Below are 27,636 nucleotides of genomic sequence, written 5' to 3' on the forward strand. Positions count from 1 at the left end.
CTCTGAACGGAGGCACAGCATGGCCTTCCTGCTTTCCCTGCACCTCCAACAGCTGAGGGAGCCAGAATCCCTGAATTCTCTGCAGAGTTTGTCAGTAATTATGAGAGGGATCCTCACAAAAAGCATTCTGTTTTTCACACGCTGCTTCTGACTGTGATATAGAACTTGAATTGCCCACCCCAGCTTTGATCTTGTGAAGCCCGTACTGGGTGGTTTTGGTACAGAACTGTTGAGGGACTTGCTCTCTGCTTTGTCACAGGACAGCACAAAGCTGCTTGCCTTGGGGTACATTCAACGGCTACTGATTTTTCTATAAGGGGTATGTCAAGGCCCTCCCTTTTCTTGAATGGAGTGGGATCATTTAAGCTTCGTTTTTGACAGCAACAATTCTTCTTACCCAGTCTCTTCCCTTGATTTTTCGTCTTGCTTCTGGTGTCTGTCTTGGCCTTGAGTCTTGATCTCTGGCTCCTATCCACAGCTCCATGTCTTTGATGTGTATCTCTGTCCTAGGTGTAGGATGTAATCATTGGGTAGATTTCCTGTGCCCTGGTCTTTTATTATCACCATTTTCTGATGACTGTTCAGTGTTCCCTTTATGAAATAAGCTGATGGCCTTGTCCCGTTTTTAGTGAAGAGTTTGTCTGCACCCCATCAGTCACTAGAGCAGGAGGCTCCCTGTGGTAGAGAGAGCAAAGACTGCATGTGCTGCAGTGCCCAAGGTCCTTCCTTACCTGTATAAGTGGTACTCAGCAAGAGTGAGGATGGGGGAGCTCGGAAGATGCATATCTTACAATTCCTTCTGCCTTAGCAAGTTAGCAGACATCCTGGGGCTATCTGTGTGCAGTGGTATCAACACTGCATCTTTAAGTGGTGTGTTATCCACTTAAGCCTCTAGCTGGCAAAGCACTTAATGAAAGACTAATTTTTCTGTGCTCATGGAGAACAAGGACAGGTTGTGCATGCTTCAGTTAAGCTGAATCAGAATCTTGAAAAGACTGAAAAATATCCCTCTGCATCAAAACAAATAAGGTGAACCAACTGTACTCTTAAACTGCGCTCTCTGAGTGTTTGTGTGTTCCCCGAGACAGTGAGGAGTATGCCTGAGTACCTTACTCACTGCTTCGCTTCATGTTCTCTGTCCTGCACAGATGCCTTCCCTGGTGCCTTCATCACACATGTTTTGTTCCCAACACTTGTCCAGAGACAAGGTTTGAGTGATGGGGTTCATGGGAGGAGCCGCAGTCCCTGAGAGTTGGGAGCCCATCTAACTGTTGTCTCCTCTTGCTTTTCTGTACAGAGGGAGTATGAAGACAGCATCTGCTTTGAGAAAGCTGAGGGTGAGTTCTCTGTTACCCTGCGTGCCACACTCCCCCGCCACTGTCTGTTCTTCCCAGCTGCTATCCACCTGCCAATCTGTGCTGTCTACAATGTCACGGAGGCAATGTTCCCCCTGCGAAATGTCGGGTGAGTGAGACATGGCTGAGTAGACCCTCTTTCTGTTTTGTCAGGTGTTAGGTCACCTCCTTGGACCCTCAGATGAATACAGCTCATTTCAGTTGTTATTAGATCTTGCCTTGATCTTAGGCTAATATCATCCTTCCAGAAATATCCCATCTCCACACCAGTCTGTCAAGACACCCAGGGAGGATTCAGAGGGGTGCACACTGGAGGTTAAGATCCCAGTTCCATCAAGAGGAAGCAGTCTGTTGCCACATTCCTGTCTGCTGAAGCAGACTGCCTGCATCTGGGAGCTGACAGTGGGAAACAACCTTCCAAATCAAAGTTGCTAGGTAATGGGCCCTCTGCTGAGTTGTGTCTGCATTGAAAGAATTTTCAGGGAAGACATGAAGGAACTGGAAAAGCTATTGTAGAATAAATTTCACTAGAATTGGAGCTTTCCCTGATATATTTGTGAGCCACTGATTTTGTAATTCAGTGTTTTGTCTCCAGAACAATGTCCTTCCTTGAAATGGCCACATTATTCAGTGCTTAGCTGAGTACAATTTGGGATTCACCTTTCCAGGCTCAGCTGGCTGCCTTAAGAGCTGGTCTCTGCTGCCTCTGAGTTCACAGCAGAAAAGGTAGCAAAACAGATCAAATTGACCAAAGAGACCAATCAGATCTCACTGTGGGCACCTCTGGGCACTTGACTTTTGTCTGTTGACAGCATACTCTAAGACCTATTCATGCAGAGGAAATAGTCAGGGACTGACACTGTCTCCCACTGAGAACATCTCAAGTCCACTGAGAAGGCCTGGGCTTCTAGTTAGTCAGAGGCAACCTGCCCCCTGACAGCAGAAAACATGTTAGCCTTTCTGTGATTTGGCCTCTCTTCACCTGGCATGGGCATGCCATGGGGACAGCAATTGAGTTGCCAGGCCTTGAGCTGACCTCTTTGATTTGGAGGCAAAAAATAGAGAAGGAAGAGTCTTTAAAGTGCTTGCTCTTAGGAGGTTCGTGGAGTTGTTCAAAGCAGTGGCAGGATTCTGTGACTTGGAGTCATCATTTAGGAGCAAGGTTGTTCCCTGTTACCAAGGACTGTCTTATTTTAGTAATGGAAGGAGAGGAATCCAGGCAGTATGGTATAAAGGAAAGCAATGGAGAAATGTCCAGGTAAGAGGGAGGTGTACTTCAAGCCATTTGCAGTGACAGTGATAATGGGAGCAAAATGGTCTTTACTACTTGGAAAATAGCTGGCTGCATTTAAATGCACAGGCCAGGGATGAGGTAGAAAGGTGGAAATGTCAGAGGGCACATGTACCTTCACCAGAGCAAGGTATTAGGCAGAAACTGTTTCAAGTGATTCATTCTCCTGTCTGAGAAACTTGTGCTGACTGATGGATCTGGGGTGGTGGAGGATTTGGATGATAAGTAGTGCTCAGCTTGGAGTCAATAAAATATAAAAAGCTGGTGATATGTCGTGTTCTTTGCACAAATCAAACAAGTAAAGGGAGTTTGTTCTGGAGAAGAATTGAATTGAGGTGTTAGGAAAACAGCTCAGCCCTTTCTTGTCACCTGCGCTTGTAACAGAGGAACAAATGTTCATTTGGAATTAAGTGGCAGCAAATTTAGATACAGGAAAAGCAAATACTTCTTTCTGGAACTGATTTATCTGCTGTGAAGATCATATGATGAAACTGAAACTTTATGGCCATTAATAAGGTTCCTAGAGGTAATGACTAAGATTGATTAAAGTATGAACAGAGCATTTGTTGAGACTAGAGACAAATTCCTTCCCAGCATCCTATATTTGGTCAGGGGCATTAGGAGTTCTGCCATTTGACGTTAGTTGCTTCATGAATGACTCATTGAGAAATGTCCATCCTATGTATGATTGCACAAGCAGCAAAGAATCCATTCATCTGCTTAAAACATATCTCTGTTTTCTAGTGATCTTGCTACTGTGTTTGCCTGGAAGACACCAAGCCCTTTCCACATGATTCCTGACTGTGGCATGCTGAACCCAGGTGCTGAGTGCATGGTAAAGGTGATCTTCCAGCCCAAGGCAGCTGTGTTGTATGATGTGGCAGCAACGTGCTGGTTTGGAGAGGAAGAGGAACAAAAGAGGACTATTCAGCTAAGAGCCCTGTGTGAGTCATTTTTGCATTTAGCACTCAAAGAAATGTGTATCATCCAGAACTGTGAAGTTTCATTCCACAGAAATACATCAATGCACTGTGCTCTGAGGCCATGCTTCAGCTTGCACAATGCACTGATGGGTTGAAAGTGGCCTGTGAAATTCTCTAATATACTATTATCAACTTGGAAATAATGGTCTGAAGAGACAGCAGGGCCTGTGGCATACTCTGGCCAGAGTGGCATGTCTGCTCCCTAGTTAAGCTGACAGACAGGAAGAAATGAGATGAGTTCACTGGCACAATGGAAAAACCTCCAGAAACTGTTGGTCTTGTCTGCACTCAGTTTCTCCTGGCTGTCCCTGCCAGAGGGAGGTTTCTAAAGCTTTCTGGATCCAAGCAGGCCATGATCTAGAATAACCACAACAGTTTCAGAGTAACTTCAGAGTTAGCTGAGGTTGCTAAGAGGCTTGTCCAGTTGAGTGTTAAATATCTCTGAGGATGGAGATTCCACCTCTCTTTCTTGACCCAGTAATATTATCCCTTTTAACAGCCAAATACCCCTACCTGCGGGTGAATGTGCCAAGGGAACTGTGTGAAGATGTGCAGCCTAGGAACTTTCGGGATGTGCTGTGCTTTGGATCAGTGCCAGCGGGCACAACTGTGGAGAAGTGTGTAGAAATCTGCAACATGTCCGTGGTATGTGTAGAAGTAGACTGCTGCTTGTGAGGGTTTGGCCTGCTAGCATGTTTCCCTGTGCGATGTAGTCTTGAGTCTCTCCCTTAATGCTGTGAAAATATCCCAAGTGGGAGAGCGTGTATAAAGATGATGAGCCTTCCTCTGCCAGACAGTCTGTTTGCCCTTGCTCCCTGCCTTCTAGCTGCAGTACTAACAAATCATCCATTTGCAGCACAGTGGGGTCATACCTGCCTGCTTCCTACTGCGCTTGGTCCAGATCAGGCAGCCACTGTGGTTCTTCACATCCTGCAACTCACCTGCTCACCATGGAAATGCCCATCAGTCCTATGTGTGTGGTGCACAAACACCCTTCTGTCATTCACTAGCAGATCTTCTGCTATCTGCTACCTTAGGCCTGAGCCTCTTGTCCCCAAACTGCTGAGGACACCAGAAGATCCATTGATTGACCGGGATACACAGCCAAATTGGCCTTCACGTATCCCAGTCAGTTGATGGGTCTTGTGGTGGTCCTCAGTGGACTGCAAGCTGGTGTATTCCTCTTAATGTCAACTGGGCTGCATTTGAGCACTGTTTCCTCAGTGCCAGCTCAGCCTATCCCAGCCCAATTAAAGGCTGGGTATGCTCGGAGGCTGCTGACGTGGATGATGACAGCTCCGAGTCCCCTGCAGGCGCTAAAGCCTGGGAGTAGCAGAGACTCAACTGTGGCACTGTCATTCCTTGCACCACAATGGTGTCCAGCAACCCCAGGCAAAGACTGGGACCTTCTTTCAGGGAACTGAGGAAGGAGTCAGAGCATCAGTCCTGCCCTTTGTGGAATGACAAGTCCCAGACAAGGTGGAACAGTGAATGGAGGGAAATAAGTGATCTGCCTACCTGTCCTGGTCACAGTGGTTACTGTGACTACCTTAGCCCTTGGGGGCACCTCAAGCCAGCCTCATCCTTGTCCTACCAGGAGGGACACTCTGTCCCCAGAGATCCCCAGGATATTTTGCTGCAGCCCAGAGTTCTGTGCATATGGTGGGAGCTTGCTGTTCAGTTTCCTGGCTGGATGGGATTGTATTGGTTTGCACAGCATTTCTGTGCTGGGCCGCAGCAGCCTCAGAGTTCTTGGTGGTGGTCAGCTCTGCTGGAAATAGTGCAGTTCTTCACTGATTAGTGCAATTCAGCTGGGACTGTATTCAGAGCCATGCCATCCTCACTTCTGTTTGCTCTTCTGTTAACCTATTTCTTTTCTACTTGCAGGTTGATGCCCCGTTTAGGATAGAAAGAGCAAAAGACCCTCTGCTTCAAGATCATGTTTTCTCCTGTGATATCTCCAATGGTGTTGTCCCTGCCAAAGGGAAGCTGGTGTTGTGCATGCGATTTCAGCCGCAGACAGTAGGAAAGCACAGTACCGACTATTTCACTGTCATATCTGCTGGGTGCCTCCTGCAAACTGTCCTGAAGGTGGTTGGCTCATGTAAAGGTATCAAACAATGAAAGCCTTCCTTGTTTCTCTCTGTCCTCTTCTCAGCACTGTAGGAGAAGGGGTAGGTCCAGGGGAAGAATTAGAGACTGTCACAGCCCTTGGCCAGGGACTGAACTTCTGCTGGCATCTAGCTGTTGCTGGGGTTTAACACTTTCTCCTGACAGGCGTGAGATTGCTGGAGGTGAATGTCCAGCTGTTTGCTAGGGCTGGTGTGTTTGCAGATAAGGTGCTTCTGGTTTGGGAAGATCAGTTAAGTGCAGCAGTGGCTTGTGGCATGTTGACAGAAACAGCTGTGACAGCTCTGTCTTACTTGGCATTGTGTTAGGTCCATTTGTGTCCGTGCATCAATTTTCCATGGACTTTGACTGGATCAATCTCGGGGAAAGTTTGATGCAGACATTGGAAATCAGCAACAACTCGGATGCCCCTGCCTATTACCAGTTCGATATTGATGGCAGAGGGAGTGTCTTCTCCTTTGATCGCCCCTGTGGAGTCTTGGAGGGCACAACGACACTAGTACTGAAGGTGACCTTTCGGCCTACTCACCCCATCAGCTATTACCGCAGAGTGGTGTGCCTTGTCCACCATCAGGTATGAGAGGCAAAGGGTGGTATCACCACTGTGGTAGCTGAGAGGGAAGGAAACTTTCTTTTTGTGGGATCTTGCATCTAAGAAGAAGAAATATTACTACTTCAGCCCTGCTTGATTTGGGCGCCGTGTCTCCTTAAAAGCAAGAAGCCTTTGGGATGAAGGATGATGCCTAGTGCTGATGTGCTGGCTGGTATGTGTACAGCTATGGCTTTGCCTCAGCCACCTGCAGTGGGCACCAGTACCTTATTTCAAAGGCAGCTTTAAACAAAAGTCAGTTAGCAAACCCAGTACTGAAACTCCTGTTTGAGTACAGATTTTGGTTCTGAGCTTTTAAACACCTACACAGCATGCCAAACCTAGGCTCTGTTAGCACACCTCTATTTGTAGCTATTTCATGCTACAGCTGCATATTGTCTTACTTGCAGCTTTGCTCCTATGCTAGGAGCTTGGTTTGCAGGACTCTCCCATCTCCGGTTCTCCCAGTACTACCCACTCTGGCTGGCCTGTATCACTTAGCAGGCCCTGGAAATCTGTTATCACTATTTTTCTAGTGACTCCTGTCCTGGGCTCTTGCTGAGCAGGGTCTCCATGGTGCCCTCTCCCAGGTTCAACAGTACAGGTCTGATGTGGACAGTCAGTAATGCCTGCAGGGTGGCAAGGTCCATTCTCAGCTGTTTCCATCTGATCCCATGTAGATCTCTGATTAAAAGTTAGCTGCGCAGCAATGTACTGAATGCCTTCTACTTCCCCTCCAGTTTCAGCAAAGCTCCTGGGCCACATCGACACATAAAATAAACAGCAGTCTAAGGTCACACAGTACTAAGGCGTTCCCAGGTGTGGTTTTGGGAGTGAGGTGCTAGGATGGTGTAATTGGCAAAGGAATCACAGGAGGGCAGCTTTTTCTTACAAGCCTTTCTGGTGCTTTCCCAGGAACCCATATATGTGGACTTATTTGGTACCTGCCATTCAGACACAGATAAACCAGCCATTCTTCGGGCAAGACATCTCTCCTGGTACCGAACCAACCTAGTGAGGGGACTGACCTTCTACCCCCCAGACATCCTGAGCATGATGCTGAAGGATGGGAAGCTGCAGATGGATGAAAAGAGAGCCCTCATGCTGCCCCCTGAGGTATGAACTGACCTTACTGGAGTCCAAGCAGCCCTGGCGCTGTTTTCTGCAGATGTCAGGTTGCCCTTGCACAGGCCAGAGAGATCTAGGAGAGCTTGCAGGTGTCAACCTGATCTCTTTAGTAACTCTGCTGTTAATATGCCCAGCACATACCAACACTCTCTGCCTCAGTTGGATTTTACCCAGACTCAGCCACTATTCTGCTTTGTGACTTTAGCTCAATCGCTGGGTCTTCTTATGCCATGTTCAGCTTCAGATGGAGGATTGGCTGCAAATAAGAGGATCCTTGAAGCCTAGACTCTGAGCTGTCCTGGGGACTATTACTGAGGTGCATCTTGCATGTCTTGTTGCTCGTGTAGGCAGACAGGGCTGCAGTGCCTGGCATCTTGCACAGGCATGCTCTCCTTGCTCACACTGAGATGTTTCCATCCTGTAGATTCCTCAGGACAAGCCCCCCGAGGAGTATTCTGAGGCCAGCTCCATGACTGAATATTTCCATGATGGCACAAGCAGCGACCTGGCCTTGTTTCCCCCTCATGTTAGCGTCAGCCCCAGGGAGTATGATTTTGGTTGCTGTGTGCCACTCCACAAAGTAGAACCGCTTCCTCTCTGTGTGACCAATCATACCAAAGGAAAGATCACTGTTGCCTGGACTCCAAGCCGTGGCAGTGCCTTCCAAGTGACCCCCGAAGTCTGCGACATCCCGCCTTTGAAGTCTTCGGCCTTCCGTGTCCTTTTTCAGCCCACTCGGCTAAACAGTCTTTATGCAGCGGAGCTGGAAGGCTTTGCCTTCTACAAGGTTAGTAGGAATTAGTGGGACCAGTTCCCAGCAAAAGCCTAGCAAAACCCTGTCTGCAAGCTAAAAGCTTTTGGGGCACCTAAAATTCAAAGATAACTCTATATTTTGAATTTGGCAAACCTACATCTCTACTAACTCCTTTGGCCAGGGTTTTGGTACAGTGGCAGGTTAAAATTTCTCCTCCTTCATCTTTGTCCTGGCAAGGATAAATCAGGAAAATAAGCCACAGACTGGCTGCTCGTGCATCTGCACGTCTATGGCTGCTCTTATGCCACAGTGAATGTGAAGTAACTCACACTTCTCTGAAGGAGGAATTACTGTGAATTACTGCACCGTTACTATATGTGGGATCCTGCACAAGGATGGTTGCTGTGGTCTGGGTGATGGGCAGTAACTTGTTTTTGTTTCTGTTCCCCGATAAGTAAAGCTGATAAGGGTGCTGTACATCATTGCAGCCTCTCCCCCAACATGGTGTGGGATTCATACAACATGAGGTTTCAGTTGAAGGAGTTTCAGCATCCTGAAACTTCCTGGTAAGCAAGAGATATCTTGATTAAATTGTTGCTTACATTTGCAGTCTTTTCCATCTAAGACAGTGTGGAGGTTATCTGAGAGTAATCTTAGCAGTATCTTAGGCTCAGGTAAAGGATAGATGATTATTTTCAGTAACTCCACAGTTATTTGCTTAGTTTAGGATCTGCAGGATCTCAAACTGCATTAGAGTGTCTTTAGACCCTTCTACCCTAAGGCAGCTATTGTAAAATCACAGAATAATTTGGGTTGGAAGGGACAGAGAAAGGTTGTCTAGCTCATCTTTCTGCTTAAAAATCACTCCATTGTCTTTCACATCTGAAGTGTAGCTGTTTGGGAAAACAGTTCACTCTTGTTCCTGATCTTGCACTGGTCAGTACTTCTTCCCTGAGAAAGTCAATTCCCCAGCCCCAGGGTTGTCATTGAAACAAATAGCAGCTTGTGATGGTACATACACTTGAAGGCACATTGCCACACTCTCTTCCCAAATGTGCTCTGTTCTGTCCCTTGTGTGCCTGCAGGTGCTGAGACACTACAGCAACATTGAGGAGGACACCACCATCTGCCCATCCTGGTGCCTGACCATCAGGCTGAGGGCACACACATATGAAGCAGAACGGGAACACTTCATCCCACAGTACCTACTCGATGTCCCCAAGGTGTGTGACTGGTTGACATACTTCAGGTGGTTTGGATCTTTGCAGAGATGCTTGGATTTATCTCTGAAATTTTTACATTGTCTCCCATTGCACCATCCTGAGACACAGAGTCTTGGGAGTTTCTAGTGGCATGAAGACTCGTGCTTTAGAACAGTTGTAGGATCCCCTTTCTCCTGCATTAGCTTCCCAGACTGCAATGTCTCAGGTTGCACTGATGATCTCTTTAGCTCTGAGAGGAAAGCTCTTGGGACCTCCCTCCTTTCTAAGTGGCTGTAGGCACTGGCAAGAGTTGCTTAGTCCCCTCCCAGATGCCTCAGATTCTCTGCATGTACTTAGACAAGTGGAGGGCAGCAAATAGCATCCAGGCTATTCCCTGACTCTCACAGCTGTTTCTGTAGCATAAGAGAATGTTGTTCCTATGAGGCAAAGTGAGATGTGACCCAGGGAAGTAAGGAAGTCTCCAGAACATCTCAGAAAAAACCTCCTCGCTTAGTTAAGGGCACAAAACCTATACCTGGTATGCATAAACCAGAGCAAATTCCAGCTCACTTTGTCCTTAATCCAGGAGTTTACTATATGTGCAGAAACTGCAGGCCCCAGTAAGCAGCTTCTTTGTTGGATGAGGAAGAGCATTGCATAATGGAAAGTAGTTTCATTGGTCCCGTGAGCCTATGGTAGGGGAGGGCCACTGTGAGAAGGGAAAGGACCATACCCTGTGTACCCTTGGGTGATTTTTCTTCCTTTCCTTGAAGAGAAACAGTTAGAGTTCTCCATGGGCTTAGGATGGTGCTTGTTGGGACTCAGATTCAACATAGCAAATGATTTTTCTTTAAGCTTGATTTCAAAACTCATTGCAAACACCACTCTCTTGCTTGTCTCCGCCAGACTTTTCCTGCCGTGACTCCTAATACTGATACCTACTGCAGCATGCTGCTCTTGAACACAGGCACCTCAATGATAACCTTCAGTGTGAACCAAGCTGCCTGTCCCTCTGTTTTGGTCAAGCCTCGCTCAGGACACATCATTCCAGGAGGTCACCAGATTTTCTTTCTCTCTACTCATGCAGTTAACACAGACTCACAGCAGCATGTCCTGCCCTTGCAGCTGAACTCCTGTCCTGGCTACACCCAGGTAAGGAGAGGGAAGTAGAAGCTAGTTAGAAGTGTTTCTTCCCTTGTACTCTTCTCTTTTTTTGTAGTGACCTTCATTGTGACCCCTATTATATCTCCTAATGATTAGTCTAGATTTTTGTCTTTAGAAATAGCAATGAAATAATATTTTTGACATTTAAGGTGGGATCATCATTGCAGATTGAAGGTGCATCATGGTGTACTTTCATCATAGTGCCAGAAGTCTTGTACCGCTTGTTTCTCTGGGTCTCCATCTCCTGGAAGGCACTATACTGTCTACCGCACCTTGACAGCCCAATCCAAGGTCCTTCCACTGCTCCTTCAGCCTCAGTTTGTTCTTGCTTCCCTTTTGGAAGGAGCAACATCTTCGTGATGTCCCTCCAAAGGTCGGTTGAGGATTCTAACGTCTGTTACTTCTCCATGAATTCCACAGGAAATTGCCATCCGGAGCAGTGGGGAGTCCCTTCACTTGCTCTTAGAAGGTGATGGAAATTTATACTTCAAGCCTACCTATATAGGGGCCTCTTCCACTCGAATGTATACCATAAAGAACTGCACAAGGCTCCCCATGGTCTTCACATGGAAGATCCATCAATCTGATCGCAAGATCCTGTCCGTCACCCCCACCACAGGGCTCCTCCAGCCCTACGAAGCCATGGCAAGTTTGTGTTCTATCAAAATCATTGTATTTTTGCTCTCTATGATGCAACTGTGGAGTGTTTGAGGCAGAACTGTGAGGACTGCAGTCATTCAGCCATTAATGCCAAGGTTGGAAAATACCAGTCACTGTCTCGGGCTGGGTCGCTAGCCAGCATCTGCAAATGTGCTGGTGACCATAATGCGGATTTGCCCAAACATGATCACATCCTCCTTGACTCCAAGACCAAAGGTGTCTTAAACAAGGATTAGATACTGATTACCCTGGATGACTCTGAGTGATCACACAGTAGCAACTGGGTTGTGCACCAGGAAATGCTAATAGGTGGTGGTGAAGTGAGAGTACAAGAGAGTTTATGGCCTTCTCCTGCTGTTCTCCCACCTGTAAATTCGTGCCTATTCTAAACCTCTACTGCATTCCCTTAGTGCCTTTTGAGAATGGCAAGGACCAGCACATCTCCAAGGCCTGGATTTCAGTGTCTGAATATGTATTCCCAGTATGAACCTCTGACATGGGTAGCAACAGTGGAGGACTGAAGTGGGAGAGTGTCTCCAGTGTAGGCTAGCTGTGATGGAGGAAGGGACTGTGCATTGAATGCAACCATTATTGTGTATAGGCTTGACTCTGGTCTGGAGCTCCTGAGCGCTCACCTTCTCTCTTGTGGTTTCAGGCTCAGGCTTGGACTTTTGCCCCTGACAAGAAGATGAAGTATCTCCTGCGAGCTGTGGTGTTTGTGGGCAGGGAAAGCCCAGTCCCTATGTCTCCCGAAAGTGTCCATTACACCTTAAGGGTTGTTGGAGAAGGAGCACTGGGCACCATCAGGGTAAGGACCTGGGATCTACTAGGTAATGTAAGAGGGGATGGGATGGGGAACTTCGGCTACTTTGGGGGCTTTTTTTTCTTAGACTATTTTATTTTTCCCAGAGGTGGGAGAGCTGACTCTGGTAGCCTAACGGCAACTGCATGTTGTAAGGGTCCTGTCAGTTCAGTTATAACCTGCCTGAATCCTTCAGGATCACTCTCAGATGCTCTGTTCCAGACTGAAATGAGCAAGCTCTTTGGCTTCTTGGGAATTACAACTCTCTTCCATCATTCAGTCTGCTCTCTCTCTCCCTTTGTTCTGCAGTCAGTCCTATTTCTAAATGTAGCAGAATTGACTATTAACTAACTACGTGGCCAGCATACATCCACCTGCCTTTTCTCTTATTATCTGCAGATCTGTGCAGCTGCCTTTATTTTTTAGGCATGGTTCCTAAGGAACCTGAACTAAATAAAATAATACTTTACAAGTCATTGCTCAGTGTCAACAATGTTGAACAGATGGGTAGAATGATCTTAGAGGTATTTAGTCACTATAAATTGCATGAAGTGGGTGACTAGCCAGAAGGGAGGGGGACTTTTAATACAGTCATGGAAGGACAGGCAGGCACAGCTCAGCCCTTGTGCCAAGCACAGTTAGCCAGCTAGTATATGCACAGCCCTGAATGAGCTGAATCTTACCCAGCTGACAGCTCAGATAACAGTAGGAGAGGGGCTTTGGAAGGAGGGATTGAGCTCCTTGCAGTCCTGTCCTGTCCTGCTCCCAGTGTACAATGTTCCAATGTCCCCCTGGGCATGTAGGGCCCCATAAAAAGTAGGGAACCCTTTGCACTGCACTGTGCGTGCCAAAGGAATCAACAGTCTGAGATAAGTGACCACTACACTCGACTGCTACGCTTGACATATACCAGCAACCTCTGCATGGCGGGTTTTTATTCTAGGCGCAAAATGAGCACTTGGACCTTGGAAATATTCTGGTTGGTGACCTGCAAAGCTGCAATGTTGTACTGCTGAATGATGGGATCTGTTCTCTAAACTACATACTCAGCGTGGAACAACAGATCACAGGGCCTTGTGATCCTGAGGAAGTCTGCAGTGATCCACTGGGTACTGTGAGGAGATTCACATGGGATGGGACTTTGGGCCTCCTCTCTTTTTTGCAAAATAATTCTAGCATGAGCTCAAAGGTTGGGCTGCTTGCTGGCTAGCTTGTAACTATTTTCATGGGCACCTTGAATTACCCATGTTTTATATGATAGAAATATGCTTGAGAAGACATAAGACAATCAGTGTGTGTGTACAACACAAGCAACTTATTTTGTACTGGGTAAATGTTAGAAATATTACTTTATCATGTTAACTTTGCAAAATCTTTCTATGAAAACATAAGTAGATTCCTGTTCCCATCACTTAATGAGTCGAAAATGTCTGTGCTGGGTTTTTGCTCAAAGTTTATTTTGTGTGTGTGTAATTTTGAGCAAAATCAATGCAGCAAGATTTTTTTACATTTACTAAAGACAGAAGAAAGTGGTTTTCTTTGGTTATTTGCTTGTTGCATTGTAAAGACCCAACTCAAAACTATTTAATAGCTACTATTAGAGGCTGAAAGAAGCAGGGGGAGAATTTCCTCCACATGAGCCTCCTGTGTGATCCAGTGTGAAAAAGGTTACCCAGACTCTGGGATGCAGAAACAAAGCATCACAGTGAGAAGTCAAAGGGGATCATGCCACCAAGCACAGCACTGGTAAGATGGCAACTATAATTCTGAGTGCAATGTAGCTGCTTGCACTTCACAAAGGATGTGAAGGTGCTTTTGTGCAGAGATGCACAGGAGTGCAGAGGACAGTTGCTCAAATAGTGCAGGCAGGGCGTGCACACTCACAGCTGGTGGTATGTGTGACTTGCACCATCTTGTGTGTGTGCTGAAGGAAGAAGTCCCTTGATGACTGAGAAGTGTCTGATCCTTGCTTAGGGATTTGCTAAAGGTAACTCTTCTATCATGCTGGTAAAAACATCACCCAGAGCTTGGCAATTGAAGTTGGACCAGTTTGAACCTTGGAATAAGATATGATTTCCCAGCAGAGAAGGGAGTTAAACAAAGGAGTAGCTTCCCAGAAGAACTGGTGGAATCCAACCCTCTGTGAAGTTCCCTACTTGTTGCCTGCTGAAGGCAGCCTGGATACTCCTGTAGAGCTGCCTGTGGTCCTAGTCGAGGTGTCTGAAGTTCTGAAAGAATTAGGCATGGGGGGACAGTGACTAAACTGGAGGTAGGCTTGGGGAGCGGTGTGCTGAATGCATGTGTGGTATAAGAGAGATCAGTGGTGCCAAGAGCTCATGCCACTTCCTTTCTTCTGCAGCCTTAGAGCTGGAACACTCCAAAGGGACAATCCCTGCAAGGTCAAAAGCTTTTGTCCGAATAACAGTCAAGCCAGCCCGTCAGCTGCATTATACCTGGTCAATCAAACATGCTATTTGCACCCCCACAGGTGAGAGATGGCTATTTTGGGGAAAGGGGAGAAAATAATCCCCTTCCAGCCAAGCAGACTGTGCCATAACAGGCTGAGCTGCACAATTCCCAGTGTATGAGTCCTGCCTGCAGAAATCTCTGTGCTGAGCAATTCACCAGAACCAGTCCTGCCTGCTGTCTCCCTTTCCTATGCTGTTTTTGTGTTAGATAGGACTGACCCACGAGACACAGACAAGGAGAACTCCAAGTTTCCTGCTGTTCTAGTCACAAGATTCCCTACTCCTCTGCAGGATCATAGCCTCCTATGATGTACCTTATAACATATTTGAGAGCTTCATGCAACCAGTTCTAGGCAGCTGGAATCCTTCTTGCAGATCTTGACCAGTGCCTGTATGAGAAAGGATACAATAGAACTAGAAAAGGCACAGGGAGGGTCAACAGGAACGTTCAGAGGTAGAGAACAACATCCATACGGGAAGGGGTGAGTTGGACGAGGAGTTTACAGCTTGGACAGTGGAGAAGGGCAATGACACATGAATGATATGGAGAAGATGGGGTATAAACAATTGTTCATTATTTTTCAGTGTGAAAACAAGGGGCGCTTCATAAAATGATTAGGCTGTAGGCTTAAATTAAGGAAAAGGCTTTTCCACACAGTGCAGAACTAAACTGTGGAAATATACTGTCGAAAAGGACTATGTTCATAGTCTTCTGGTGATTTTTAAATCAGAAGTCATGGTACAGCTAGAAATCAGTGTTTTAGAGGTTTTCAGAAGCTGCTGTGTATGAGTCCTGTTCATTCTTTCTTTGGCCCAGGTAGGGCCGCTCTCCAGTTTGCTGTCCCAGATAGCTGTCCCTTAATGATGCATGACTACTTTTTGTTCTTTCTCTCTCCAGATCTTCTGAGCACCAAAGAGTTACAGCAACCCCTCTGCTGCATAGTAGCAACAGGCGTCTACCCAACTTTCTGCATCACAGATGCTTGTTCAGAAGGGAGCGCCAGCGGTATCAGCAAGTTGCAGCTCTGGAGGCTCTTTTCCTTGGACACACTGAACGAATACTTGGAGCGAGAGCCAACTCCCAGGGAGCTCACCTACAGAGTTCCCACAAGGCACAGGTGAGAGGAGGAGATGGTTTGCATTTAGCCTCAACACAAGCACAAGCCAGACAGAGTTGCTGTGACTATTAGCTTGTTTTGCAGCTCACTGCTGCCTGGCATTCTGTTATACCATCCCAACCCTGTGCAGGTAGCTGTTCACCTCTTCTTCTCTGCTTATCCTCCCTAGAGAGAAGCCACAGAATCACAGAATAATTTAATTGCAAGGGACATCTGGAAGTCTCTGGTCCAACCCTTTGCTCAAAGCAGGGCCAACTAGGTCAGGTTGCTCAGGGCCTTGTCCATTTCAATGTTGAGTGTCTCCAGGGATGGAGAAACCACAACCTGCCTGTGCCCACATTTCCAGTGATTGACCACCTTCATTGTGAATTTTTTTGCCTAGTATCTAACATATCTATCTTGTGTTGCAACTTGTAACATTGCCTCCCATCCTGTCCCTGTGCACCTCTGAGAAGAGTCTGGCTCCATCTTCTCTACACCCTCCTATCAAGTAGTTGTAGACAGCAATAAGATCTGCTCTGAGCCCTCTCTTCTTAAAGCTGAACAAACACAGTTCTCTCAGTCTCTCCTTGTAGAGTGCTCCAGCCCTTGACCATCCTGATGGCCCTCCACTGGACTTCTTCCAGTGTGCCAATGTCTTTCTTTTACTGGGGAACCCAAAACTGAACTAAACAGGACTCTGAACTTACATGTATGCCACTCATTCCCATTAGGCATATATAAAAGATAGTTTGGAGAAGACCCAAAGGTCTTCCTTCCACCCAGTGTCCTTTCTCCAACAAGACCCAGCAACATAAGGTCAGAGAAAATTTATAAGGAAGAAAGCGAATGTAGAATGACCCTTTCCCTGGTCATGCCCTGCTGGCTCTTCTTCCTGTCTCAATTTAATCTCTTCTTTTTCTCCTGTGACCAGCACATGCTCAATCCCTCCAGTGTACACCCCTGTCCTGCTGGATTTCAACTTTGGAGCTGCCCCGATAAATTCAGAACCTACCCTTGTGATGCTCCTGGTGGTGAACAAGGGTGTGGTGCCAGTTGAGTGGTAAGCAGTGATTGCTGGAGCCCAACCTTCCCTCTGGGGTCTGTCTGGGGATACAGAAATGCTCGCAGGGCCATGGGGCATTTTCAGATTAATGGGGTGTATTTCATAGGTCTGGCTTGTATTGTTGGGCTGTGACTGAGATCTGTTGGTGAGTCTGGGTGGGGAAGCAAGCAAGAGAAGGCAGAAAGTTGTACAGGTCGGACCTGACATGCCTTGGCAGAAAGTCAGAGATGCAATGTCATGTGTCCTGTTGTGCTAAGCCTGCCTGGACTGAACATGCTTACTGTGTCCCTGGGGAGGTTTTCTGTCCCTGTTGCTCACCAGCTGGCTGGATCCCTAGGGTCTTCCTGTTCCCTTCTGATCAGAAGATGGACATGGAGCACTGGGCAGAGGATGCTGAGTTTAGCCCCCATGAGCTGCACCAGATGAGAATTCAGGATAACCAGCTCTTCAGCATTTCCCCAAAGTCGGGGAAACTTCTTCCAGGACAGGAAGAATCGGTCCAGCTCTCACACAGGTGACAGCAACTACCTGTTCTCCAGAGCCTCGTGCTTTGTGCCAGGACAACACGTGCCAGTGGAACCCCCTGGGTTTCCGTGGCAGACCCTTTCCCCTCTCATGCCACTTGCCCAGCAGAGACTGGGTAAGTAAAAAGTCTCTGAGCCTGTCCTGTTTCTGGGCCCCACAGACCTTCTCTTCCTCCAGGGAATGTTATTAATGTCCTTTAACACTAGATTGCAAGAGACATTTAGGGTGACATACTGGGAGCACTGGCCTGCTTTGACATGACAGTTGAGGAGATGAACAAGAAACTGCACTTCCTGTGGCTTTGACCATACAGACCTAGTCATTTTTGTCATCAGCTAGAGCTCCTAGCTCTTGAGTGCCTGTGGAGTGTATAAAGGAATCTAACCAGCTCTACTTTCACAGCAGTCCTGACCTGAGAAGTGCTGGTATTTCAAATGGCTTTGGCCTATAAACTCAGGTCTCTAAATCATTGTGTGACTAAAATCAACATTGCATCACTCATTCCCACCCAAACACAACTGTTCCCCTCCCTGTCTCAGTGGCCCTTACGCAACATTGACTCTTTAGCAGGGAAATGAATTGTCTCTAATGGACCGTGTGACCCTGATTCTATCACCCTGGGCACAAGGTTGGTTTTTGATGTTTTTCTCTCTCTTCTTGCTTTGCTAGACATGATTTCATTGGCACCGATCACCTCCCTGTTCTGCTGAAGGTTTCCCATGGCCGTGAGATTCTGGTAAGGTAGCACACATGTCTTGCTCCGTTTACAGAGCAGCAGCAGGTAGGAACTGAATTACAGCTAGGTGTTTTCCCCAGAAGCTGCATGGCATGCAGGAAGCTGTGGTCTTCCCCAGGAGTCTGCATTGACCAGGCAGTAACATGGGGCCAAGCAGAGACATAAAATCAGCATCCTGACAAACTCATGGTTCTAGCAAAGTATGATGTGACAGCACACTGGCAAAATGCCCCCTCGGATGTAGTATCCACTGGTTTCTCCAGTTCCTTGATTCTTAACCTGTGTATTTTATTAATGCTGTTAGTGCAGAATTGCTTCCTCCTCCAAAGCAACTCCAAAACAGCCCTCCTGGGTTCTACATTCCCAGCATGCTTTCCACACCTGAATGTATCTCATGGATAGAGTTTCTTTGCTTGCTTTCCCTCCTTTTCTCTGCCTCACAGTGAAGTTCTTCCATGCAATGATCCCAGAGTTCAGCTCTGCAGCCCATTCTACTTCTCTCTTATCCAGCTTTCCTGAATCTCTCCATCTCATCACCTCTCCCCTCTCTTCAAAATCCCCTGGAATGTACTTTTCTCCAAATGTACCACCTGCACTGGCTGCAGTTCTTGGACACACATGTTGGCACAGGACTGGCCAGAACATCCTCTGGCTCTGGAGGTGTGGAGGCAGCTGCTTCACCAAGCCCAGAAGGTAGTCCTTGCTTTCCTGGTTGGCTGTTCCCAGGCAGCCCTGATGCCCTTGTCCACCCATTTCCTTCTCCTTGCCAATCGTTGAGGAGCTTCCCACTCATTCTTCCTGCTTTGCTGCTTACTAAAGCATCTGAGAGCTGGTCCTGCTCTGTGTTTTCCCTGAGCATTTCCTCAGGCTTGGAACTAATTTCTCTCTCTCTCTCTCTCTCTCTCTCTCTCTCTCTCTCTCTCTCTAACTGTCAGTTAGAGTCAGTCACCTTGTGCTCTGCCGGGCACAGCTCATGCCCAGCTGAGCCTTCCTGTCTGTCTCTAAAGTTTCCTGTGAGACCATTGTGTTCACACATCTCTTTTATTTTTCTTTTCTTTCAGGACTGTTGTCAGCTGAAAATCCAACCCGTTGACCAAGCTGTTCAAACAGTGGCTTAACTGTGCCTTCCCTCAAAGCCCTTGGATGGGCTCCCTGTGCTCTGCCTGCCTGGCACAATCCTGAGAGTGGCTGCAAGCATTTTGCCAGCTGGCCAGTGAGAGATTAGGCTTTGGAGCACCAGAAGCCTGTGGGGCACATACCCTCCCTTGCTAAGTAACTGATGGCTTTGGTGGCTACCAGAGGCAATCACCCTACCCCGCACTATCACTGCAGAAGGGGCTAAAAAGGAGCGGGAGGCCCTGAGGATGCTAAAGGACACCTGGATCCATTGGTGTTCTGGCAATAGGAGCTGCAGAGGCCAATCCAGAGACCTGGTGGTGGTGACCTGTAGGGGTCACCTCTCCTTTGCATTTTGGGCTCCACAGTGTCAGTACTGAAATACTACTATTGGAAAGTAGGAGTTGAAGAGACTCCTCCTGTGCAGAAGAGGCAGGCAAGGATTGCACACTGTGCCTTCATCCCTTTCAATCAAGGCATGAAGAGTGCAGAGCTGCCAGTCCGTGTGACAGAAACTGCTCTAAGTGCACTCGCAGGGTAGGGCTGAGCAGCAAGGCTGGGCATCCCCTTGAAATTCAGTGAAGCTTGCAGAATACATGCTAACCTTAAGGGAAGAAAATGCTGTAATGCCACCCCAAAAGTTAAGCTTTGGAAATCTGGAACAGCATCAGTAAGCTGAGTTGGAGACCATTAGGGTATTGCTTGGTGCTTCTATCCAGTTCCAGATTGCAAAGCAGGCTGCCTGGCTTCAGATTGGTGATGTTAGCCAGCTGCAGGCCAATGCATGATTTTTTTGGGGTCCATCACAGCTCTGTGATGGATCTACCCATGTGAACAGGTTCTGACCTCCCACTTCTCTGTGCTCCTCCCCCTGCCCAGTGACGAAATTCCTCCCTTCCTTACTCCTCCACTCAGTGGCCTAATTTCAGCACTGAGATGACTAGATTTATAGGTGCTCTGAAGGAACCAAACCAATTTCCTGCTGGAAATTTCCTCAGGCTGCAGGAGCAAATTTTTGTGCAGCTTGTGTGCTGCCCACTTGCTTGTCCAGGAGGGAAACAGGGCCTCTTGCTGTCTAAAGCTTTCACAGGTTGCTCTTTGCCTCATCACCACAGCCTTTCTGTAGCAGTGCAGCTGTGACCTTGTTCTCAGAGCCTGGGGATAGTTTGGCTGGACAGAATCTGCAGCCCTCAGCAGTTTCAATAGGAAAAGCCCAGCAGGCTGCAGGTGTTGGGCTGTGAGGTGGCTGCAGGCTGCTTCCCAGAACTCACTGGAGAGAACGGCTGGATCCTAGGGAGAATCCCCTAGCACACAAGATCCATAAAATGGATATGTTTGCATTTCACTTCATAGCTGCTAATTAGGTATTGCGAGATGCTGTCACACAGAGCATGTGTTCTCCAGGCAGCTCTTCTCCCTGGGTGCTCTGACATCCCCATCCTCTCATGCTCTAAGTCATTCCTATGGAATGATGTCTGTGCACACTGGAGGAACTGACTGCAGCAGGTCTTCATGTTTCTCCAGTTGTCTCACTTTATCAGATAATCCTCTAGTCATAGCATCCTGTGTCCAAGGAAGCTGATAACAGTCTTTCCTCAGCAATTGTGGTCCAGTGGAATCACAAGTCTGTAAGCTCAGTTCTTTGACTCCAGTAATATAAACAGGTGTCTCACTCCCAAAGTTCAAGGAGGATCCTGTTCCTGTGTCCCTTGCTGTTTGAAATTGTCAGCTCCTGTTCTATTTGCATTGTATCTGGTCTGTTGAGGCCCTCAGGAGGCTGAACTCTCATGTAGCGCTCTGAAAAGATGAAACGGTGATATCCTATGTGTGACTTTGGTATCACTGTCTTTCTAGTCCTCTCTCCCTCCTTACTTTGCTTATGGAGCTGAATTTGAAAGGAGTTGCTTTGGAGGAATCGGCACCCTCTGCTGTTGTTTAAGCAGCTGACACAGTATCTCCTACAGGTGTCTGCCCAGCTTACCATCACAAGCATCTTCTCCTTCCTCATTTGCACTTGAAAAATGTGGCCATGCTTGAGACTTAACTATTTAACTGTGAATTGCAGTGACTTCGCTCCCTACGGCCCAGGCAGAGACATTACTGGCTTTGAGATTGCTTTTTAGCCTCTCTCTCCAGGCAGCAGACACCTCAGGGGTGTTTTGGGGTGCTCCTGCAGGAAATTATGCAACATGACACATCTCTAGCCTGATTCCAGTTTTCTCCAAATTAAGACTCCTGTTTCTCTTCTTTTTCCATGAAATACCTCTATAAATCCCTCTGCTTTGCTTGAAGTGCCTGGCTGCTGCTCTGCTGACAGCACACTGTTGATCATTAGCTGATCACTTAAAATTCAGCTAGGATCTTCTTGTAGCTTTTGGGATCTTTCTTAGACACATTCTTGGAGCAGGGTCTTCTCCAGAGTGAGAACATCCAGATGGTCCCTTCTAAGAAGAGGCCATTGCTTACCTAAAATCCTGGCTTTCCAAGGATTTGGCTGTCACAGCTGTACACTCTCCCATTTGCAGTGCAGACACCTTCTTTCATGGAGAATTTCTATCATATACTTGCAAAGGGAAGCATGTGACACTGGGACTGGTGCCTGACTTAGAGAGGAGTAATGTACCATCTCCCTGATACAAGAAAGAAAACTTTCAGAGAAGAGCTAACAGTTGAGTAAGCTCTCTATCTCCTTGCTTATGTCTTAGGACACACTCCCCTGGTATAACCAATTTAAATCTGTTACTGCACCTATCTGCATACAGTTAGCTTGCAAAATTCTTCAGATTCCTTGTGTATTTGTAAGTGATAGGGCCAAGACTTTCTGAGAATGTAACTGTGTTTCTTTTTGCTGTAGCTAAACTTCAGCGGTGTGACAGTGGAACAGGGGCAGCGATATGTTCACTTTACATCCACTAAGCACCTCTTCACGCCCATTGCCATTGGGAGCCCTCACCCCCCTACACAGGTGAGCAGCCTGGGGCCAAAAACAGCAGCAAGCAGAGGGAATTAGCTAGAATGTCATTGTGTCCCAAGGACAGGCAGTGTCCGAAGCATTTCCCAAGAAGCAGAATGGTCTCCCCAAAGAAGTTATGGGAATCCCATTACAGCAAAACCTTGAGACTAATACTAGGCAAAGCCTGGAGGTGGCCATTAGGATGGTAATAGGGAAAGTAGCACTTATCTCCAATTGTACAAGATTTGGCATTCAGTCTAGCCAGAATCCTTATGAGGTGTGTAAGGCTGTTCCCCTATTCTCTTACATTGGATCTCAGTGAAGACTTGTCTATCTGCTTCAGGCACTCTGGAAATAAATCTTAATTAGTAAATTAATTAAACTTCCTTAAACACTTATTCAGCAAAAAAGGTGGCTTTGATTCTGTTCAGCCTAATTTAGTTGGGAAATGAACAAGTCTGAATTGAATTAAGAGCGCTTTAATAAAAGTGCTTTTGCATTTTAAGTAATCCACTTTACAGTGATCCCTTTAGCTAATTTGTATTAATTTTCCCCAAGACTGAATTCACCAGGCACTATTTGGAGAGGCAGTATAGGCATCAATGTACATGTGTGCTGATAAACCTTCAGTACAGTCTCCTATCAGATCCTCAGTGATAAATCCTGACTTTATGAGGTATCTTCATTCTTAACAGACAAGCTGACTAATTAATTAAGCATTAGTGCTTATCAGAGTCCTCTGGGAAGTGTTAACTAGTTTAACTTGTGCATGGTATAACAAGCACCGCTCTCTCTGACTCACTCCCAGATTTATGAGCTGTACAATGGTGGCTCTGTGCCTGTGATGTTTGAGGTCCAGCTGGACAACATTGAGAAGATTCAGGAGGAGAATTTTCAGCATCCTGTGTTTGTCTGCCTGACTCCCAGAGGAGAGATTCCCCCTGGCACAACAGGTCACATTGAGTGGATCTTCTCGCCACTGGAAGCGAGAATGTACTCGGTAACATTTTTCTATTCATGACTTCTGAGACTCTGAGGGCATAGGAGAGTGTGCAGCAGATCACCCTGTGAGACAGGTCCAGTTTCAGTCCCTTAGTCCTTTAGCAAATACACTATCAAATATGACTCTGGATTTAATCCTCTTATCTTGTCCAAGGCAGGTTGATGTTCCCATCCATATCCTGGGGGGTGACTCAGCTCTGGTCACCTTCCAAGGAGTAGGCTACGACCCGAATATCATGGGAGAGACTGCCACATTCAACAAAGTCTTGTCTCCTTCAGTCATTCCAGGTTCTAACAAACTAACTGTTCCTGGGCAGGTAAGTCCAGATATAGTGATATGAGCAATATGATCAGTCCAGAAATGCATGAAAAGGACTGAAATATGCAGGTGGCCCCTTCTAGCAGTAACCTGCATTGCAGGGGAGTTCATTGGCATGAGATAGGGCAATATATTTCCCTTTCAGCAGATCAGCTAGAGCCCAACTCATAAAAGCAGTTGTCCTGAAAGATGCCTTTCTCCCAGCCCGCTGCTTCCACTGCCGTTAGAACCAAAGTTTTGAGGTTTGTTCATTTCTGAATTTCCCATTAAAAGCTACTCCCCATCACAGCTGTCATTCTGATTTTCAGCTAAAATACTTTTTCCTTGGTACTTTATTCACAAAAAGAACATTATAATCATGACATAGCCTGTCAGGGCCTGAATGCATCCATTTCACAGCCAAACCCAGGCAATGCATAACCTGAACACAGACTGCAGGATGATCACCAGCTCAGGCATATCAAGAGGAATGCACTTGTCTGACCCATCACTAGGTCAGCAGAAGTTTGTTTAGCCTGGCTAGAACTGGCCTGCCAGTCTGGACGATCTGTTATTAAACCCAAGTCACAGATCCAAGAGTAGCGAATCAGCATTAAACAGCATGAGTGAAGGCATACTCCAAGCAGGTAAGGGATTCATCCTGAGTGACATTAGCATGCCTTCTCCGGAGCCCAGCAACGGCTTCATATGCTCTTTGGCTTTCAACAGGGCAGACTGCATTCCTGGGAAAAGCAAATAGAAGATGATTAAAAACCTGTCTCAGACTGCCAAGGAAGATGCCATTCCTTAGGGCTCTGATGTCTGTAACCAAGAGTTGTTAGCTTCTCTAATGATCAGTGTAATTAATTAGAGTTTGTGCTGTGCCTGGAGAATGGGACAGGCTGTATACTAGTAGCAAGGTGATTTAGGCAGCAGTTTCCCAGAACTCACAGTCAAGTTGATGGGGATTTTGCCCAAGCACAGAGCTTACACTTTTGCCCACTGAAGTGAGGAAAAGGCCTGAACAGCAAGTGCTGCAAAGAGGAGCTGAGTGCTACTAGTCCTCTGTGCTCCCGAGATCCCCTCCTGCCCCAGCATCAGCATAATGTCCTATTCATTGTACTCTCAACCCCACTGCAGCCCAGCTGTCCTCTTACAGCAAAAAGACATTTTAACCAGAGCAAGAATGAGAGAAGTAAAACACCCCCTCAAGCTGTTATAGTAAATGTAATGGGCTAAATATTGTCCTTGAATTGCTGTGCATCCTGAAGATGGCTGTGTGACTGCCCTTCCCCAAGGGCCAGATCCCATCTTTCATTACTACTGCAGCCTCTGCTTTCTACTTGCTTCCTGCAGGTAGCCACCTTATCACACCACAGGATTTGCCTCGGAAATATCCCAGACTGCATCAAGGCTAGTCGACTTGTCTTTTTGAACAATACCTCAGAGAGCAAGGCTGTTGTGTTTGCCTGGCATGTAGGCACTCCTAAGGACAGTGGGGTGAGTTCTTCCTTCTCTCTCCTCTACAGCGTTCTTGCCTATCTCTGTTGTGCCATGAGAGGAGCTTCCTCTCTGTTTCCATCTGGACTCTCAAGAAAACAATCCTAGGGAATTGGCTTTTGTACTAGCAGATGGAAGGAAAGGGCTGAGAAAAGTGAAGGCAAGGGTTTGGATGGAAGGAAAAGACAAAAAATTCAGAAGGGAAGTCTGTAGACTCCAGTGAGGATACATGAACCTGGAACTAGAGCATGCAGTAATGAACCTCAGGATCCCATCTACCAGTGAAGTTCATGGTCATTCTTTGGACAAGGGGACTGCATCTCTCTCATGCCACATACCTCTGTAAAGGGCTGGAGCTGGGAATTCCCACAACACTGTGTGTCCTGCTGGGGAGGACACACAGCAAGGGTACGGAACAGAGAAACAGATCCTCCATGGGTTTTTATTCCAGATGTTGCAGATTGTTCCAGAGTTGGGGGTTGTGCAGCCTGGAGAGAGCACCCCCTGCTTCATCATGCTGCAAGCATCAGGAAGTGCTTCCTTCTACAGCATAGATCTGGTGTGTGAGGTGAGACCCAGGAGGTACTTGTGTATTATCATCACTTGGGCATGTCACTGCAGTTCCCAAATGGCTGGCCCCCACAGTTAACTTCCAGCTGAAGGAATCCTTCTTAGCTCTGCAATGTTGGCCAGCACTTCTCAATGGTAACAATACTGAGCTTCATCTCTGCTGATGCCTGAAGTGTGTGTCTGTCTCTGTGGCTCATTAGATGAGATGTGTTCGTGCAACACATGGCTTTCTGAGTTGAACTGGGTTTTTAGAAGCCAGGGTTTGAATGGGAGTAGCTTTCAGTGGGAAACAGAGACTTAAATATCCATAAAAAGCAAGTCTTGCTTCTTTAATACCAGTGGCAGCACAGACTTGTGGTACTCTCCCTCTGGCCGACACTTTCCATGTGTTCTCTGGTAGGAGATTGTATCTTCTGTGTATAAGTCTTATAACACTGTTCTCCCTTCCTGCAACTGGGAGACATGGAAAGGACTCTGGTTGGGACCTCCTGGAATGGAGGAATAAGTGACAGGCATGGAGCTGGGCCAGGGGGTGAGTCTGACATGCTCTGTGTTATTTGCTGCTCCTCTCTGCCCTGCTCCCTGCAATTGCAGTTTTTCTTCGTAGGTGTACATTCAGGAGTCCCTGGTTCAGTATGAGAGGGGCCTACAGGAGTGGGAAAGGGAGAAGGAACGGCAGGCTGTGGAGTTCACCATCACGGAGAAGGACCTGAGGGCTGAGAAGAAGCCAAAGTCACCTGCAAGAGTAAGTGCTGCCAGAACTTTACACCAGCTTAGCTCAGTTCAGAAACAGCAGTCAGGTGTCAACAGGAAACCTTCTTTAAGAAAGTCCAGGTAAGTTCATAGGAGAACATGAGGCTCTGATCTACTCAAGATCTCACAACTGGCCTGTGGATAGTGGAAACAGAGAGCTTAGCTTCTAGCCTTGTGCTTCACACACAAGAGCAGAATCCTCTGCTCTCTTATTAATGTCTAGCAAAGAGATGGCAGATGGGAAACTTGGAATGAAAATGATTTTTCTGGTCACCTTACAAACTTCAAATTTGCTAATGATCATCTGAAATTTGGAAGTGCATGAGAAACCTTAGGAAAAGCAAAGCCAGGGGCTCTGGAAATTGATGACTGGATTTTTAAGCATGGGTAAACACTGGAGCTAAGTGTGTAACTACCATGAAGAATTTGGCCTTGAGTAAAGAATAGGGGGATGAGATCATTGGCTCTCAGCTGGGGCAATGTAAAACAAGATCCTGGAGTCTCGTTCTGCTTCTCAACTTTCCTACATTGTGATTTCTCTTCCTTTATGTAGAGGTCATCAGATTCTGCTGAGATGGAAAAACTTCCTGAGTCCTCAGCTGTGATCAGAAAGTACAAGGTAAGTCAGGGCTGTCTCACCCATACTGGAATCAAACTGGCTGCATTAAGGAAAGAGGCAGATGCTGGATACCATGGTGTGAGAGCCTTGACAGAGAGCACAGCAGGATTTGTAGCTTCAAGGCTTTGGGAGACAGACTCTTTGGATGAGCCAGAAGAATCAGACAGTCTGGCTGTGACCTGTGGGCAGTAGCTTTCCAGCTGAGGTGAATGGGAAGTGAAATTAGAACCAAACATGCACCAGTGACTGGAGAAAGGGGCTAAAGTTTCAAATAGGCAGAAAGGATGCACATGGGCAGGGCAGTTAGTACCTGAACTGTTTTCATTCTGAGGCCACGACGGACTGTGTGCCATGATGGAAAGCAAGCAGGACCCTGGCGTAATGCTGTGCAGACTGCTAAAAGTGCTGTGCTCTGTGCCTCGGGAGAAGCAGCAGGCAGGAACTGCCTTGATTTAAGAGCACAGGGGAGGTTTAAAGCTCAGTTTGCCAGCTTTATCTTAGGGTGCACTAAAGAGCCTACTCTGTGTTTCCCCTCAGATCACACACATGTGCACACACACACACATTAGCTGCCCTGACAGCTTTTCCAGCACTGGTGGCAAGGTGTAAGGAAAGGTCCAAGCGAATGCTCTGCAGAACTGTCTGGGCCCAAAGGCAGAACCATGCTGTGTATACAGTCTTCAGCAGTATGTGGGGCAGGAATGACAGAACTTGTGGAGAGCAAGCTAACTCAAGACATGGAAGGATGTGAGGCTGAGTCTGAGCAGATTAATTCAGCCAGGAGACACAACTTATTAGTTCAGGTCTGCCACCATGCTAGGACTGTGGCAGTGCTTCTGGGACCCTGCAGAGTACCCATGCATGTCCTGCGCTGT

General features: G+C 47.0%; 1 protein-coding gene across 1 annotated transcript in view; it reads left to right on the forward strand.

Annotated features, from left to right (window-relative positions):
• Positions 1-27,636, forward strand: part of CFAP65 (cilia and flagella associated protein 65) — a 33,443-nt gene that overhangs the window by 1,535 nt on the left and 4,272 nt on the right. Inside the window, exons 4-27 of the mRNA XM_026077951.1 lie at positions 1,298-1,464; positions 3,391-3,590; positions 4,129-4,274; positions 5,517-5,739; positions 6,068-6,333; positions 7,264-7,464; positions 7,901-8,263; positions 9,316-9,453; positions 10,339-10,584; positions 11,017-11,241; positions 11,912-12,064; positions 13,002-13,167; positions 14,418-14,546; positions 15,425-15,644; positions 16,558-16,686; positions 17,027-17,203; positions 17,884-17,950; positions 21,921-22,031; positions 22,828-23,019; positions 23,180-23,338; positions 24,676-24,819; positions 25,271-25,387; positions 25,997-26,134; positions 26,696-26,761. Of these exons, the coding sequence (XP_025933736.1) occupies positions 1,298-1,464; positions 3,391-3,590; positions 4,129-4,274; positions 5,517-5,739; positions 6,068-6,333; positions 7,264-7,464; positions 7,901-8,263; positions 9,316-9,453; positions 10,339-10,584; positions 11,017-11,241; positions 11,912-12,064; positions 13,002-13,167; positions 14,418-14,546; positions 15,425-15,644; positions 16,558-16,686; positions 17,027-17,203; positions 17,884-17,950; positions 21,921-22,031; positions 22,828-23,019; positions 23,180-23,338; positions 24,676-24,819; positions 25,271-25,387; positions 25,997-26,134; positions 26,696-26,761 (4,143 nt within the window). The remainder of the gene's footprint in view (positions 1-1,297; positions 1,465-3,390; positions 3,591-4,128; positions 4,275-5,516; positions 5,740-6,067; positions 6,334-7,263; positions 7,465-7,900; positions 8,264-9,315; positions 9,454-10,338; positions 10,585-11,016; positions 11,242-11,911; positions 12,065-13,001; positions 13,168-14,417; positions 14,547-15,424; positions 15,645-16,557; positions 16,687-17,026; positions 17,204-17,883; positions 17,951-21,920; positions 22,032-22,827; positions 23,020-23,179; positions 23,339-24,675; positions 24,820-25,270; positions 25,388-25,996; positions 26,135-26,695; positions 26,762-27,636) is intronic.

This window comes from Apteryx rowi, unplaced genomic scaffold (genome assembly GCF_003343035.1).
Source record: "Apteryx rowi isolate R43461 unplaced genomic scaffold, aptRow1 scaffold_47, whole genome shotgun sequence".
Taxonomy (NCBI): Eukaryota; Metazoa; Chordata; class Aves; order Apterygiformes; family Apterygidae; genus Apteryx; species Apteryx rowi.